This window comes from Manis javanica, chromosome 16, assembly GCF_040802235.1.
Source record: "Manis javanica isolate MJ-LG chromosome 16, MJ_LKY, whole genome shotgun sequence".
Lineage (NCBI taxonomy): Eukaryota > Metazoa > Chordata > Mammalia > Pholidota > Manidae > Manis > Manis javanica.
Window position 1 is genome coordinate 62,578,884 of NC_133171.1, and position 16,973 is coordinate 62,595,856.

Below are 16,973 nucleotides of genomic sequence, written 5' to 3' on the forward strand. Positions count from 1 at the left end.
TACACTGAATAGGAAGGGAGGTGGAAGCAGGAGTGAATGAAGGTGTCTGAGAAGAATAGGAATCACTGACAAAAGAACGAGGAAGCTAGACTGAAAAGAAACTGGGGATAGAACGTGGGCTCTTAGTTTAAATTTTATCAGTGCAAAGCTTGCATGTAATGACAGGCTTCAAGGAGTGTCCCTGCAGTTCACAATGTCAGGGACTCTGATGTTGAATGGGTCATGCATGTACACACTGACACCTAGGATGATAAATGCCCTAATAACTATATGTTGTGTAAATTACATTACAACATACTCTTTTCACTTTTCCCCTTATACCTTATAAAACTACTCTTTGACAATAGGACATTAGTAAATGAAATGCATATCTCTAGAATTAAAAAATGTGTATAATACTTTTCTTCTTAGTAACTTCAGCCTACTTCCTTGTAAACCCCATAGAAATCATTTCAAGGGCAGTAAGTTTGCGTTTCTCTTGTTTCTCCTTAGAGCAGTGTGTCCACCAGATGAATGTGGAACTAGGAGGCTAAATCTTTCCACATTTAGAAATTCTGTGAGAGGTGTGAGGGGCCAAGTAACAACCCCATTCCTTATCTAACTTCAGAACTGACTGATAGAGACAGAAAACAAACAGCAAATAAGAATAAGGATTTTCATAGCATGTGTATTTTTTTCTTTCCCAGAGACTGGGCACCCCAGGTACCTTGTAGTACTCCTGTTCCTACTGAGAGGACAGTTGCTCATTTGAATACTTTGAAGGACCGTCACCCCAGTGACCTGTGGGCCCGGACGCACATCTCATCTTTAGAATATGCTGCAGGAGACATTACCCGAAAAGGGAGAAAAAAGGACAAAGCTCGAGTGAGTGAATTGCTCCAAGGCCTTGCATTTTCTGGGGACTCAGATGTGGAAGAAGATAACGAGTCTGAGACTCAGCCTGCTCAAAAAAAGCTAAAGATGTCAAATGTCCCAGGGAAGAATTGGACCAAAAGAGACATTAAACCCAACTTTCCAAGCTGGTCAGCACTGGATTCTGGACTTTTGAATCTCAAGAGTGAAAAGTTGAATCCAGTGGAGTTCTTTGAATTATTTTTTGATGATGAAACATTTAACTTGATTGTCAATGAAACCAATAATTACGCTTCTCACAAAAATGTCAGCTTGGAAGTCACAGTTCAGGAAATGAGGTGTCTGTTTGGTATCTTGCTTTTAAGTGGATTTGTGAGGCGCCCCAGAAGGGGAATGTATTGGGAAATCTCTGATGCTGATCAGAACCTTGTTGGAGATGCAATTAGAAGGGACAGATTTGAATTGATTTTCTCATGCCTTCATTTTGCAGATAATAGCCACCTAGATCAAAAAGATAAGTTTACAAAACTGAGGCCTTTTATAAAGCAAATGAACAGAAATTTCCTCCTATATGCTCCCCTGGAAGAATACTATTATTTTGATAAGACAATGTGTGAATGCATCGATAGTGATCAATTCGTGAATGGGAAGCCTATTCGAATTGGCTATAAAATCTGGTGTGGTACAACCACACAGGGTTATATGGTTTGGTTTGAGCCCTATCAAGAAGAATCAACTGTGATAGCAGATAAGGATCTCGATCTTGGTTTAGGTGGAAATCTAGTGATGAATTTTGCCAATATTCTTTTAGAGAGAGGTCAATATCCCTATCACCTTTGTTTTGATAGTTTCTTTACAAGTGTCAAACTGGTGGCAGCCTTAAAGAAGAAAGGGGTGAGGGCAACAGGAACAATTCATGAGAACAGGACTGAAAAATGTCCCCTCATGAATGCAGAACACATGAAAAAAATGAAGAAGGGATATTTTGATTTCCAAGTGGAAGAAAATGATGAGATAATTTTGTGTCGTTGGCATGGTGATGGCATTATCAGCCTGTGCTCCAATGCTGTAGGCATAGAACCAGTTAATAATGTAAGTTGTTTTGCCAATGATGATGAGATCACTCAGATAATTCAACCATCAATAGTGAAATTGTATGATGAATGCAGAGAAGGTGTAGCTAAAATGGATCAAATCATTTATAAGTATAGGGTGAAAATAAGAAGCAAGAAATGGTACTCAGCTTTGGTGAGCTACATAATTGATGTAGCCATGAACAATGCATGGCAGCTACACAGAGCCTGTAACCCAGGTACCTCTCTAGACCTCTTGGATTTTCGGAGATATATTGCACATTTCTACTTGAAGCAGAAGGCTAACCTGTCAGATTAAGGCAGATAAAACAGATGCACTGCAGATACTAATAAGACACAGAAAAGTCACAAGTACACATCAGACTGTACCCTCTCAAAGCAAACCTGATGTTTGCAATGAAATTAATATTTTTTTAAATCAAACATTTATTGAGAGTTTCAAATACTATCACAACAAGTAATATTAAAGTTTACTTGTAAAAATGTTGAACTCCAGTGGTACGTTTTCTATGTGTAATTTGGATGTCATATGTGGAAATCACCTATTTGTTGAATTGGTTATTTTGTGCATTTAAAGAACGAACTGACTTTTCTTGTTGTAATTTTTCCTGGAAGGTGCCATTTAAAAAAATGCAGGCAAGACCATAGTAACCATAGAATGGTGCCAAATCCATAGTTGAAAATTGACACAGTCCATGAAGTAAGGATGATCTAAACAAAACAGGGAATAAGAGGCTGAAGACCTCATGTCTTGCCAATGGGTTTCAGCCCTGGGCAAGTTCACTATGGATTCAGTGAGACTGAGGAATGACAGTGGAATGTTCTTGGGTGTAAAAGGGTTTGTTACCTGGCTTGTTCTCCTGTGGATAGTGGAGCAATCCAGTCATGTCTGCATCCAACAGTTGGCAGGTCTGTAATCCTCCGTTTCTGCCTCCTCCCTGAGCACTGGGCAGAGCTCTTTATATAGTGACTCAGTCAGTAATAGCTTATTGCTAACAGGTATGGAAGCAGTAGCTTAGCAGGAGGCCAGTTACATTATCAAGTAGATTAGGTTCAGGTGAGGATCCTAGCCATAGGAACTTCAATTTTCCCCACACCTCAGCATTGGTATAAAACTGGATCAGACTGTGTGTAGATGTGGATAAAATGAGAGTTCCTGTGGCCAGGATTCTCACCTGGCCCCGGTTGACTAGCTCACTGTGGGCAATACATGGCTGTTGACTCTATATAGGGAGCTCCACCCACTGCTCTGGGTACGACACAATGGCGTGGTTGCAAGGGTGCAGGAGAGCAGAGCAGAGGCTGGAGTGGTGGCAGTGCCAAGAACAGAGACCCAGAGGACAGCTGTGTGGGATGGCTGGAAAGAGGCCCAGAGGACGGCTATGTGGACAGGCAGTGGGTGTGCATGGGGACCACAGGGTTAGGGACTATGTGACGATGTAGAGGTTGTAGGTGAGGAAGCATGGGAAGGGCCTTTGATTTGCTTGGCACCTCTAGCATTTGAAGGACCATCTCAATACTCAGGGCTGTCTGAGGCCTTGATACCCAAAGTGTGTTCCATGAGCCCACAGTACAAGCAGCAGCACTGGAGATCCCTGGGCTCCTTTCTGACCATTTGAATTAGAATCTGTGTTGTAATAAGATCCCAGGTGACTTGTAGAAACTCTCAAGTTGATAAGCATTATTCTACATAATCTGAACTTAGCTAATTGTTCCATTCACAAATTAGTCACTTTTAAGGTCAATATTAAAGTTTTTTTTCTTATGCTCCCTAAACTATAAAGAAAACCAAATACATATACATATACATATATACACATATGTATTTAACTATTTTTCTTATAAAGTTTGAAGACAGGCTCAGCACAGTATACTTCTAAGCTGAACTTTTACTTCCTCTTTTTTGCAATTCTGATTCAGATTTTGACTGTGGAGAAAAGTATAGTAAGAATGTCAGCAGTCATTTAATATCCTATTTAGTTTTAAAATACAATTCCACCTACATCCATTTTATAGTATTATTTCTTATGTAAATCATAGTGCACATTTATTGAGAGCTGTTTGAAGTTTGAATTAATTTAATCTTACGTACCTATGAGAAAAGAGCTCTTATCATCCCATTTTACAAATGGGGAGACTGTAGCACAGGAACATTTAAATAAGTTGCCCATGTCTCACAGCTCACAAATGGAGAGGCAGAATTTGAACCTAGACAGTTGGGTACCAAAGCTTGGGTTTAACCCTGACAATCAATGGCCTGAGCATGGTGGTCTCCCTAGTCAAGCAGCAAGCTGCCTGAGGTTGGAGGCTCCTTTCTTTATAGAGCCTACATGCTGCTGCTTGCAGTGGCATTCAAAGCTGCTAACCTCCAGAAGGCAGTAGCTGGGGAATAACGCTACAGAAAAAGCTATTAACAAGAAAGGCACATTGTGAAGGTTTTAAAATATCCTCTTATTCATTATTGATGACAAAAATGGTAACTTTACATATGGAATGCACTTAGATATCAAATGGGACATGGATTTCTAAACCATCAAGAATATAGGTTTCACACCATGGATAATACTGCTTAGTTAATGAGTATGCCACCCCTTCTGATGAAAGCCCATGGAGATAATTTACCACATTCCTATGGGAGACCATGGAAATTAATCCCTATGAGAATAGGAATGATTTTTATTCTCCTAAGCCTTAAGTGTGTTTAAAATGCAACTTTTACAGAAAACAAAACAAAACCTCACCAACTTATCCAATCTTAAAGTATACACAGATGTTAGTCTTTTAGAGTTGTTCAATATTCAGTACTACTCAAGAACTGACCTTCTGTACCAATTTATTTCCAGGTAAAATCTGGGTCCTTTAAGGGAAATAACTAAAAATGAACCAAGGGATAGGAAGGAGAAAGCTGCCTGGCAACTACTTACACCCACAGTCATCCACCCAGGAGACACCCATGTGCAGACATGCTACTCATTCCAAGGCAAAATGTTTGATAAGAACAAAATAAGCCATTTGAAAATCTTACTTTCCAAGATGGCCCCATTTAGGGGCATGGGGTGGGGGGAAGGGTGTCCATGGAATTAGTCCAGTTTGGCAACAGTATGGATTCTAAAATGCCTAATGAGGTTGGAGTGATGACTGAAGGCTTTCCCACACTCATCACACTCATACGGTCTCTCTCCAGTGTGGCTTCTCTCATGTTTTATAAGGAGCGTTCGCCTACTAAAGCTTTTGCTGCACTGACTGCACTGATAGGGTTTCTCACCGGTGTGGATTCGCAGATGCTGGAAAAGCCCCGCGTTTTGACTGAAGGCTTTACCACACTCGTTACACCGATAGTGCTTCTCTCCAGTATGTATTCGAGAATGCTGAACAAGGTATGAGCTCAGGCGGAAGGTTTTCCCACACTCTTCACATTCATATGGTTTTTCCCCTGTGTGGATTCTTGTGTGTCTAATGAGGCCATTGCTGGCACTGAAGGCTTTCCCACACTCCTTACATTGATAGGGTTTCTCTCCAGTGTGGCTCCGCTGATGTTCAATCAGACCAGACCTCTGGCTGAAGGTCTTCCCACATTGTTCACATTCATATGGCTTCTCCCCAGTGTGGATTCTCTGGTGCTGAATAAGGACTGAACTCTGAGTAAAGCTCTTCCCACATTCATTGCACCTGTGACGTCTCTCTCCAGTTGGGTGTCCCCCCTGCTTTTCTACCTTGCTCTCACATTTACGAGTTTCTCTGTACTTATATTCTAGAGGAGTGTCTCTCTGGAGTCTACTATTCCCAAAATGTTCCATTTCTTTTAAGACTTCTTGCTTTGAGGCCAATTCCTGACTTTCAGATACAATTTCACCATCTGGAATAAAAAATGGACCAAACAATGTCATCTTTTTCCTTTATGAATGAGTACAACCATAGGATGGGGAATAGGAAGATCCATGTCAAACATGCACATTCTAGTAATGCTAAATTGGCAGTGTAATGTAAAGAAAGGTTGATCAGGGGTATTGAGACTAGCAGAGTAAGGGGCATCAGCACTCCTGACACAGCTGGAGGTCACCCAAAGAAGGCAAGGCTCCCAGATGGACACTAGAGTGCTTATTATGAAGCAGGCACTGTTCTCAGTGTTTTACATATAGTAATGTACTAAATCTTCAAACCATTCTATGACTAAGGTACTATGATTATCTTCATTCTATAGATGCAAAAAGTAGGCACAGAAAGGTTATTTGGCCTGCCCAGTGTCACAGAGCTACTAAGCAGTGCTTAAACTCCAACCCAGGAAATTTGACTCCAGGGTCCAGGGTCTTACTATTACCCTATTCAGTGCAACTGGAGGTTCGTGGAATGGATCTATCAAAGTCCTTACCTTGTTTTCCAAATTTGTGGGGACCAAATGATTCACATTTGAGCTGTGTCACCATGGAGTGAAGTTGGATGGCTGTTGATTCCTGCTTGGCCTTCAGACGCACCACATCCTCTGAGAGCATTTCTGAATGTTCATGTTCATAATCTGGGGCCTGAAGGTAGATAGGTATATTTGAATTCATAAGAGAATGACTACAGGAGCCCAGGCTAATAATCAATGAAAGATCATAAGGAACAATATGAAACATTTTTTAGAGAAATGGGAGAGGGGAAGGTCCAGAGTTTAATTCTATACCCGAGAGCAGAAGGGGGAAAATAAGAGTGGTCCAATGTGCTGTGGTGGCTGACAATAGGTTTACAAGTTATTTGATACTATTTCCTTTAAAAGGTACAGCCTAAGTCCCCTCACCTTGAGTGTGAGCTCTACTTAATGGCTCATTTCTACTGAGTAGAATGTGTAGCAGAAGTGATGGTATATAACTTCTGAGACTAAGTCACAACAGCAATAGGGCTTCATTCTCTCTCTTTCTCTTTCTTGGGAAAGTCGGCTGGCATGTGAGGACACTCAATCAGCCCTAGGCAGAAACCCAGAGGGCAAAGGACTAAGACCTTCTGCCAATAGCCAGTGAGGAACTGAGGCCCCTACCAACAACCATGGGAGGGAGTCATCTTGACTGGCATCTTCACTGCAACCTCGAGATCCTCCTAGGTAGCTCCTAAAATCCTGACTCAGAGAAACTGTGAGATAATGTTTTGTTTTTCTTAAGCCATTAAAGCTTGTGGGTAATCTGTTATATAGCAACAGAGAACTAATACATGTGGCTATAACCAACCAACCTGGGTCACCAAATTTCACCCTTCATTTAGTATTCAGTGTCTAGGAGTACATCTTCCTCCTCTCACCTGGTTCTCTGGCTCACTAAGCTCCCTCTCCAGATCTTCAACGACAGCCACTGCTTCCTCCCCACTCTCTGGGCGATGCTCCCGCACCCAGGCCTGGAGCTCCTCAGGCAGGATGGTCAGGAACTGCTCCAGCACTAGTAGGTCCAGGATCTGCTCCTTGGTATGTGTGTCTGGCCTCAGCCACCGACAACAGAGGTCCCGGAGCCGGCTCAGTGCTTCCCGGGGACCAGGAGTCTCTTGGTAACAAAAATGTCTAAAAAGTTGGCGGGAGGCCTCCTGGCCAGAAAAGCTGTTCTCTCTGTCTTGGTCCCAGGTGGAGTCCTCCTCCACCTTCACAATCTTAAGTCCATCCTCTTCCTCTCTTGAAGCCATTCTAGGACTAATTTGGAAGGCTCACTCCAGCTTGGGGTGAAGGGGTAACAAATGACTTAAAATTCTCTGATTTAATCTTCTTTGGGAGGATACACCTGATGATAAAACATTGTTTTAATTGAAATAAAGCAATGGAAAAAAAAAGAGACATATAGGAACAATGATTATACTATAATTTGTTAATAAAAAGTATATCAAGGATTTTACTTACATATATTTAGAAGCTGAAAAAAAGCATATGGCAGAATGCAATAATGGCCCCAATTCTTCACTCTTCCCTGTAGCCATGTACTTTGCAGTGCCCTCCCACTGGGACTGTGGGCTCAACCATGTAGTTGAAGTTGGCCAGTATGTCACTAACAAGTGTGATACAAACAGAGGCTTGAAAAGTTCTCATGTGATTGAGCTTGCTTGCCCTTGCCCTTTACACTTGGTCAGAGGAGGATATGCCAGCTTTCAAATAATAAAATACATACAAAACAAGAGTCTAACTACCTCAGTGGAGCAGATGGCCTATCCTAGCTCAGATAACAGCCAGCCTACTCTCAGACACGTGAGTGAGTCTTGCTTGAGATGTGCTGAGCTGCTTGAGAAACCCACAGCTGACCAGATATTCAAGTAAGCCCTGCCCAGATTAGCCAAATCCCATATTCACATGCTAAATAAATATTTATTGCTGTATGCCACCAACGTTTAGTGGTTGGTTGTTATACCGCATTATTATGGCAATAAAAAATTGATATAGGAGGGTGGCCTCTAAGGAGGGAACAGGTTAACTGCATGCCAAGAAAGAAAGGGAAACTTACTTTTCATGGACTATTCTCTGTACTTCTGATCTTTAAATCATTTGAAATACTTATTCCAAGAGGTAAATAAGTAGTAGTGAACTAAAAGCCTGGTAGAAAGTCAGCATATGATAGCTTTAGGTGAAGAACAGAACATACAAAACTAGCTGTAATAGCAAGTGATGAGTGCTACAGTATAGGCTTCAACCAAATATCCAAGGAGCAAAGAGTAGGGAAAAAGTAATTCTGGCTAGGTATGGAGAGGTGAAAGAATGTGGCTGAGGTACAAAGACATTTGAATTAGGTCAAAAATAATGAAAGGAGTTTGTCAGGCAGAAAGGGAGATTGGAGGGGATTTAACATCACAAGCCAATCAAAAAACAGGACCAAAGGTATTTAAGGTTACAGTTCACAGTGGACATAAGGACAGACAGGGGATCTTGGTGGCTGAACTACAGCCACAAAATGGACAAAGTTGAAAAACAACAGTAATTTTTAACTGTTCAGTATCTGACAATACTAAAGACTTCACTCTGAATGCAGCCCATGATGAAAAATCTGAAGAAGCAGTTAAGGACCTATATTAAGAAAATACAGTGTTTATATAATAGATTCAGAAGAGGAAAATGTAGTGAATGGCTGAGAAATAATAGTGGATGAGAAAAAATTAAGAATTTTCCAGGAATGAAGGTATGATTTCTCAGATCGAGTGTACACCCCTAAATAAAATATGTGAAACTTCTGCCTGTTGAGGATAGAGACAATCCTGAAAGCTACTAGAGTAAAAGAGGTAGATTACCTACAGTAACACAGCAGAACACTCATAAGCAAAAATGGAGTCCAGATTGCAATCAGAGTGAGGAAAAGGACAACTTTCAACATGGAATTTACCCCCAGTCAAATATAAGCAAATAGTGGGAGCAAAATAGTCATTTCCCACCTACAGATCGCTCCTAAAAAAAGTAAAAGATGTAGTTCAGCAAAGAAATGTTAACTCAGAGAAAGTGTGAAATAGAAGAAACAACATAATTTTAGTTCACTACTATTTATTTACCTCTTGAAATAAGTATTTCAAATGATTTAAAGATCAGAAGTACAGAGAATAGTCCATGAAAAGTAAGTTTCCCTTTCTTTCTTGGCATGCAGTTAACCTGTTCCCTCCTTAGAGGCCACCCTCCTATATCAATTTTTCATTGCCATAATAATGCGGTATAACAACCAACCACTAAACGTTGGTGGCATACAGCAATAAATATTTAGCATGTGATAAAATATGACAATAAATTTAAATGACTATGGCAAAAAAATACAACTCTATAAAGTAATATACTCACCAATGTGTAAAATTATGTATCTAGAAAATTCTTTATTTACTACAGCACTGTTTTTGACCAAAAGGTTGGAAATAAACTACATGTCCTCCAATATGGGAATGCTTAATAAATTATAGTAATCCATATACTGTATTCTGTGCAGTTAAAAAAAAAGAGCTCTTTATGCACTATATAAAAGGACTGCCAAGATATATTTAAGTGAGAAAAGCAAGGTGAAGAGTGTGAACAGGATGCCACCATCAGCTGTATAAAAAAGGAAAAAATGAATATATAGATATATATTTATATCTACATCTGTATCTGTCTTCCCTATTTGGACACCCAAGCAACATTACTTGTCTCTGGGATAGGAAAAAGACTGTTTGGGGCAGGATGATAAACAATTTTTCCTTTATCACATCTTTTACTTAAGAATGTTTTACTACATAAAAGAGGTGAGATATGAAGCTAAAATTCTAATGTACAATAACAAGATGTGGTGGATGTTCAGTTCAGTAAAATGTTAGAGTGTATTAAGGCTTTCACTATTACCAGGAAAATGAAATTCTAAACAATGACAGCATCATTTAAAAAATTCTGAAAGTAAATATGTATCTTATGGTTTGAGGGTAAATCAGTAATGTATGGAACAAATGGAACTCTCATATATTGATGCTGACAGTTTAATGGATACAACCACTTTGAAAATTCTTTAATCTATTAAAGCTTGAGAATAAAAAGTTCCCTCACTCCTAGGAAAAGACTGACTGGTCTTTAGCTATGGTATCAAGTAGTCCAGACTGATCTGTTCACTCAACAACAATTCACTTCAGAAATCTGCAAGCCAATTTGTGACAACCTATAGCTTTTGAAAATCAGCCAATCCAGAATGACTTATTCCAATAAACACAGCTCTGAGTACCAACTAATAGGCAACCGTTTGTCCCATGAAACCATGCTTCCAGAGGTGATGTCAGTCCACTTAACTCCATAAACATCCAGCAATCACTGAACTCCATGCTTCCCAAAACTCCTATATAAAATCAGCAATCTCTTCTGTTCAGGAGGACTGAACCCAGTTGGCATACCTCTTCAGCTCTGCTTTTGAGTTTCAGATATTAAGTGAGTCTCATGATTTTTTGACAGGCTGAAAATATGTGCACCCCATGGCCTAGTAATTCCACTCCTGGATATATACCCCAAAGAAACAAGTGCTTATGGCCACTGAAAACTAAATACAGGAATGTTCAGAGCAACTTTATTTGTAATAGCTCTAAACAACTCAAATGTCCATCAAGTGCAGAATAAATAAACAGTGGTATTGTGGTAAGCAGAGTTGTAAGATGGTCCCATGATCTCTATCTTCTAGTGTTACTCTTTTGACTGTTAATTTACATGGCAAAAGGTCTAATTAAGATGTAATTAAGGTTACTAATTAGTTGACCTTATGACAGAGAGACCTCTGAGCTGGCCTAACATGCTTACCTGATCCCTTTAAATGCAGAGTTTTCTGTGGCTGGTGGCAGAAAGAAGGCAGAGATTTGAAGCATGAGAAGGATTTGATGCACAACTGCTGGTTTATCAATGGAGGGAGCCACATGTAAAGGAATGCAGGCATCTTCTAGAAGCCGAGACCAGTCCCCTGCTGGCAGCCAGCAAGGAAAGGGGGCCCTCAGTCCTACTAGGGACTTCAGTCCTACAACTATTCAATTTCTTGTAGTAGAAATTGAATTCTGATGATGGCTTAAGACTTTTAAAATATAGCAGATAAACTTGGTACAATTTATTTTAAGCACTCAAAGTTCTCCTGCTTGATTTTTTTCTGATGTCGTGGTTCTTGGCTGTGTTCTAGATAGATGTTGTTGCCATTTATTCACTCATTTTACTCAATGTTTGCTGAACACCTACTACGTACCAGGCCACTTTGCTAGGCAATAGAGATACAAAGGTAAAAAAGACAGACCCATCCACTGTGCTGCAGGAGCTTACATTCAAATAAAGAAGACAAACGAAAAACAACAGCAACAACAAAAGGAGGCAAATAATACAATGAACAGTTGTGATAAGCACAGTGAGGAAAACCAATGAAGCAGTGAGTTATCAAATAAATGGAGGACCTATTAAGAAAGAGCGATGGGAGGTGACATGACATTAAAGCTGAGCCCTTAAGAAGCAAAAGGAGTGAGCTGTGCAAAGAACAGAGGTGGCAGTCAGGGAGAGCACTCAAGACTATTCAAAGGCCCTGAGGCAGCACATGGTGTGGCCCAAATGAAAGGAAGCTGGAGTGTCTACAGTCAAGTGAGAGGAGAGTGGCAAAAAATTAGGCTGGCAAGACAAGCCAAATTATGCAGGGCACAGGAGTTTGGATTTTATTCTAACTGCCAAAGCCACTGAAGGCTTTTAAGATGAAAAGATTTATGTTTTAAGAAACTTGCTACTGGACGGTGAATGAGCTTAGGGAATGAAGGTGGAGACAGGAGTGACAGCCGAAAAGGCAAGAGTTGAAAGAAGATTGGGGGTGAAGTCTACTGCCTTGGATCCAGAGAGACTTAGGGGTTATATTACTGTATTCTTCAAATTAACTTTGAAAAATACATACAACTGGAAGGCAAGACAGCTTAACCTTTGTTAGTAGAAGTGCTTCAGTCTTTGGACAGATGATTATGGATCTATGCTAAGAGCGCATATACACAGCAGTTCATGGCTTCACAGAGACAGAATTACAACGTGGCATAAAAGCCATAATAATCTTGGGGTGTGTACAAGGTACTATTCCTGGAGGAGGTAGGAGAGCTCATCCTAAAGTCAGTATTCAGTTTCTATGCATTACCTGTAACCCACAGAGGAACTCACTTCAGAAAGTTTTACTTAGTGCCTATTATGTGTCAGGCAGCAAACACATGATAAAACTGTGATACAACTGCAGAATTTGATACAGTGTCCTCATTTTCCCTAATTGAACTAAAAATATGCAGGAAAGAGCATAAAAGAGCATTTTTCTTATTAGCTTCAACATCAGATAATGACAATCATAAGCCACCTGTGTTGTAAAAAAAAAAAACCCAAAGGATAACTGATTGCAATGACAAGGAAATAGAGGGGCAACTAAAATACAAAAAGGAAACAGGCAAATCCAGAAACAGGATACTCTACAGGAAGACCAAATCTTTTCAACAGGGCACGGGATGGGGAAGAGTGGGGAAGGGTAGGATTGTTTTAAATTAAAGACTTTACATGCAACGAATGGTCTTTAATTGGATCCTAGTTGATATAAACCAATTAATGCAAAAGATGACAGTTTAGGAAACTGAATATGAGCTAGGTGTTAGGTGGTATTAGGGAATGCTCCTACAACATAGCTGGTTGTGCAAATGATACTGTGGTTATGAATTGCGTATGAAAAATGTCCTTAAATTTTAGAGGTGCACATATGGAACTGTTTAGGGATGACAAGTCATGATACTAGTAATTTACTTTTAAATAGTTAAAGAAAAAATATATTCGACAAATACTGCGTATTGCTATGTTACGTAACAGTGACGGACACAGCGCTTTTGACATGGAGCGAGACCAACGCCCAACCTCCACCTCCCCTCAGCGGCTCCAGCCACAAAGCTCCGCCCCTTCAAGGGGTCTCTCCCACGACCCCGGCAGGGGCGGGGCTCCTCCTACACCACCGGGATTTCAGGCCTGTGAATGTGTTTCGACAACTGCAAGAGGGTGTCCGGGGGGTCACGCCTGCACAGACGTCCCCCTCTCCGCCTACTCCAAGGCGCGGACCTTATATCTTACCGGAGTCTGGCGGATCAGGGTGAGAGGTCTGAGACTCACCTTCGGCTCCGGGGAAGCTCCAGATTCCCTGTGGAGTTAGCAGCACCTGAACGACCGACTAGCCGCAAAGGCCGGAAGTACGTCAGCCGTCCGCGCCCTTTCGCGGAAGCCTCTCAACTCTGGCTGTTCCTGGAACTTTCTGGTACTTTCTAGAAGCTGCGGAGGTTGTAGTGTCTTGATGGCTACTTCTTACAATACTCGGAGCTAGACATCCAGCCGGACTGGGTGGGAGGCGGTTCTGTAGTGGGAGATTTTGGTGCGCAGTGGCTGCTGGCATCAGGGAGTCGAGCGGTCTGGGAAACGCAAAACATTAGGGTCAGAAGGACTTTATAGTTCCTCCAGTTGGATACCACCCATTTCTTTCTGAGACTATCTGCTTCCTCTGGTCTCATGGACACAGCTAAGGGGAGATGGTGGGACTGGGGGAAAGAATACAACGGGTTTGTTGTGGTGGGTGGTGTTTTTTTACTCTCAACTCGTCTAGGAGGAGACACGGGCACGTAACAAGTAACTACCTAAAGCTAGTTTGCATGTGAAATGAAAAAATTTTTTAATGTGTAGGAATCGATTAGAATATACAGTAAATGCTGTGTATTTAGAAAGTAAGTGTATTAAGCAGAATTAGCGGCTCAGAAGGAAGAGGAAAAATAATGGAGCAGAACAAGAGGCTGGAGTTTTCCAGCGTACGGGGGAAAGGAACAAGAGAAGAGAGTTATGGGAGATGGAATAAAAGAAGAAAAGCAGGAATGGGTGAGCTGTTTTGGTGCATCCAGAAAATTGAGCAGAGAGCATGACTGGAGAATGAAATATGTGGCAAGGGGCACCAGCAACTAATTTCCTGGCTCTCTAACCAAGGAGTTTGGCCAGTATGGTCAGATAGGCACCTAGAAATGTTATCGTGGCAGGACTGTGGAAAATACACTGGAAGGAATTGAGATTACAGGCAGGGAGGCCAGTTAGGAGAGGACTTCAAGAATTCAGGGTACGTGAGGGTCTGAATCAAGCAGTGGCCACAAAAATGAAGAGAGAGATAACGTACGTTAAGAAGTTGAATTGACTTTAAATTCATTAGTATATTCATTTAACAAATGATCGTTGAATGCATTGTGTGTGTGTGTGGACACAATAATAAAGAACACAAGGACCCCGCCCTCATGTAGCTTATAACACAAAGAGAAATACAGACAGTAGGAGATCCAGGTTATACGATGTTACAGTGAAACGTAAGCATGAAAATGGAGATTTAGAATGGAAAATCACATCATTTTACAAATTTTAAAGTCTTAACACACATCACAGAGATCAGGAAATAATAAAGTAACTTTTTATTTATTAACTGCCTGATGCACCACCTCTATTTTTCCCATAAACTGGTGTTATGTTTTTGGACTGTCTCTTCATATGTTAATTTTGTCATTTAAAATTTTCTAGAGAGAATGAAAAAGATGATGTGGTATTTCCTCTAGCAGGCCTGGTCAGAAACATTTCAAATTGCTGATGTTTAGGTAAACCTTTATCAAGTTTCTTCCAATTACAGGCTACAAATTTTAGGACATTTTGTTTTTTATATCAGGACAATTCTGAGAATCTCATTTGTGACACTTATCAGTTGGATGTTTTGTTGTCCTTATTGTCAGTGGCATATGTTATTTTTGTCACTGTCAGTATTTTATGTTAAATATGCAAGAAATTTAAATCTGTTTTTACTGTTCAGTGATTAACTTATCAATTACATTATCAAGCAATCCAATGGCCTATTTATTGCTTTATTCAAAATTTAGCTTTCTTAATGAATTACTGTTTTTGTATAATCTGAAATTGGCTTTTTATTTCTCCATAATGTGCTTGATGTCAGAATAAAAATTTTATTGACCATTTTCATTGCTTTTCTCACATTCCTTTTTTAGTTTGAATTTTCTCTGTTCTTTAATAAACTTTATTTTATTTGTTTCTTAAATCATACCAAAATGTCTTTCCAAACTGCAGAGTAATTTCTAACACAGTGTCTCCTAACCAGATCCCAAAACTGCCTGTAGCTATTCAGTGCTACACAGCAAAAAGAAAAATATGAGAAAGGGATCAGAACTGAAGGTAAAACAATTATTTTAAACACTTGTAGCTAAATATACAATTTTTCCAAGTTTGACAAGCATGTGAACCATGTGAACACATTGCTAGGGTCCATTTCAGGCCAGAGTATTTGAAAACATAATGGAAATGGGAAGGAAATCACTTACACTTTATAAACTTAAACATAAATCTACTCTGAATAGGTAAATGCTGGAGTAGGAATAGAATGGAATCTAATGGTTGTTCTAGGAATAGGAATTATAATTTCCCTATCTTTAATGCATCACAGTCTACTTGGAAATAATGTCACACCATTTCACATTCTAGTCTTCATGGTTCACATTTCACACTTTATACTTCAACATACACTTTAATTAGAAAGAAACCTGCAATACTTTTATTTGTCCTCCATCTTTTGTGATGCTACTATCATATTTTACTTCTACATACAAGATCCACCTTGATATTTTTGCTTTAAATGGCTATTTGTTTTTTAAGTAAACTAAGAGAACAGCCTTGTATGTTTATGTATATATATTGACCATCTGATGCTCTTCCTCCTGTAAATGTTTCCATTTCTAAATATGTTAATGGATATACAATATAAACATGTGACTTGTTTTTTAATTTAAGTATAGTTGATATACAATATAGAAAAAGACTTTTACACAAAATACTACAAACTCCCTAATTCCAAATATATGAAGTTAAAGAAAAGATGAAACTAAACTTTGGTAAAAAAAAAATAAGCATTGTTACCTCTGGTGGTGGTGTGGAAAATTACTGGGAAGTGGTATGGAGAGACATTTTGGTACAATGGTAATGTTCTACATTTCAAAAGAGGTTTGAATTGCTCAGGAGCATGAATTTATGAAAACTCAATGTATAATTAAGGTTATACATTCTATTATAGATAAATTTTACCACAGGAAAAAAAATCTATAAATGTTAAAATCCCATTAAGTGTAGTGATTGATGCCTGAAAGTTACTTTGCTACATACTGAGAAAAAATATATATGAAAAGTGAGATTGATAAATGGATAGAGGACTAGACATGATAAAGCAAAGTAAGATGGTAATAGTGGAACCTAAGTTGTGGGTAAATGATACTGTAAACTTATTTCAACTTTCATCAGTGTTTTTTTAAATTCATTTTATTATCATTAATCTACAATTACATGAAGAACATTATGGTTACTAGACTCCCCCCTTCACCAAGTCCCTCCCGACAAACCCCATTACAGTCACTGTCCATCAGCATAGTAAGATGCTGTAGACTCACTACTTGTATTCTCTGTGTTGCACATCCCTCCCTATGCCCACCCCCACATTATATATCCTAATCGTAAGGCGCCCTGTCTTTTTCCCTGCCCTTATCCCTCCC

General features: G+C 39.7%; 2 protein-coding genes across 7 annotated transcripts in view; one reads left to right on the top strand and one right to left on the bottom strand.

Moving 5' to 3' along the window:
• PGBD1 (piggyBac transposable element derived 1) overlaps positions 1–2,538 on the top strand; it is a 34,425-nt gene extending 31,887 nt beyond the window's left edge. For all 3 annotated transcript variants that reach the window (XM_073224267.1, XM_073224265.1, XM_073224266.1), the window contains one exon: positions 687–2,538. In XM_073224267.1, the coding sequence (XP_073080368.1) occupies positions 687–2,244 (1,558 nt within the window). In that variant the 3' untranslated portion in view covers positions 2,245–2,538. The remainder of the gene's footprint in view (positions 1–686) is intronic.
• A 2,068-nt stretch (positions 2,539–4,606) lies between these two features.
• The window catches only part of ZSCAN31 (zinc finger and SCAN domain containing 31), a 38,026-nt gene continuing 25,659 nt past the window's right edge, over positions 4,607–16,973 (bottom strand). For 2 of the 4 annotated variants that reach the window (XM_017654698.3, XM_037025098.2), the window contains 4 exons: positions 13,519–13,811; positions 7,218–7,684; positions 6,316–6,466; positions 4,607–5,802 (listed from right to left, as the gene is read on the bottom strand). In XM_017654698.3, the coding sequence (XP_017510187.1) occupies positions 5,027–5,802; positions 6,316–6,466; positions 7,218–7,589 (1,299 nt within the window). In that variant the 5' untranslated portion in view covers positions 7,590–7,684; positions 13,519–13,811 and the 3' untranslated portion in view covers positions 4,607–5,026. Of the gene's footprint in view, positions 5,803–6,315; positions 6,467–7,217; positions 7,685–13,479; positions 15,176–16,973 lie in introns of those variants that run through there. The other 2 variants (XM_037025100.2, XM_017654700.3) reach the window with 2 other exon arrangements.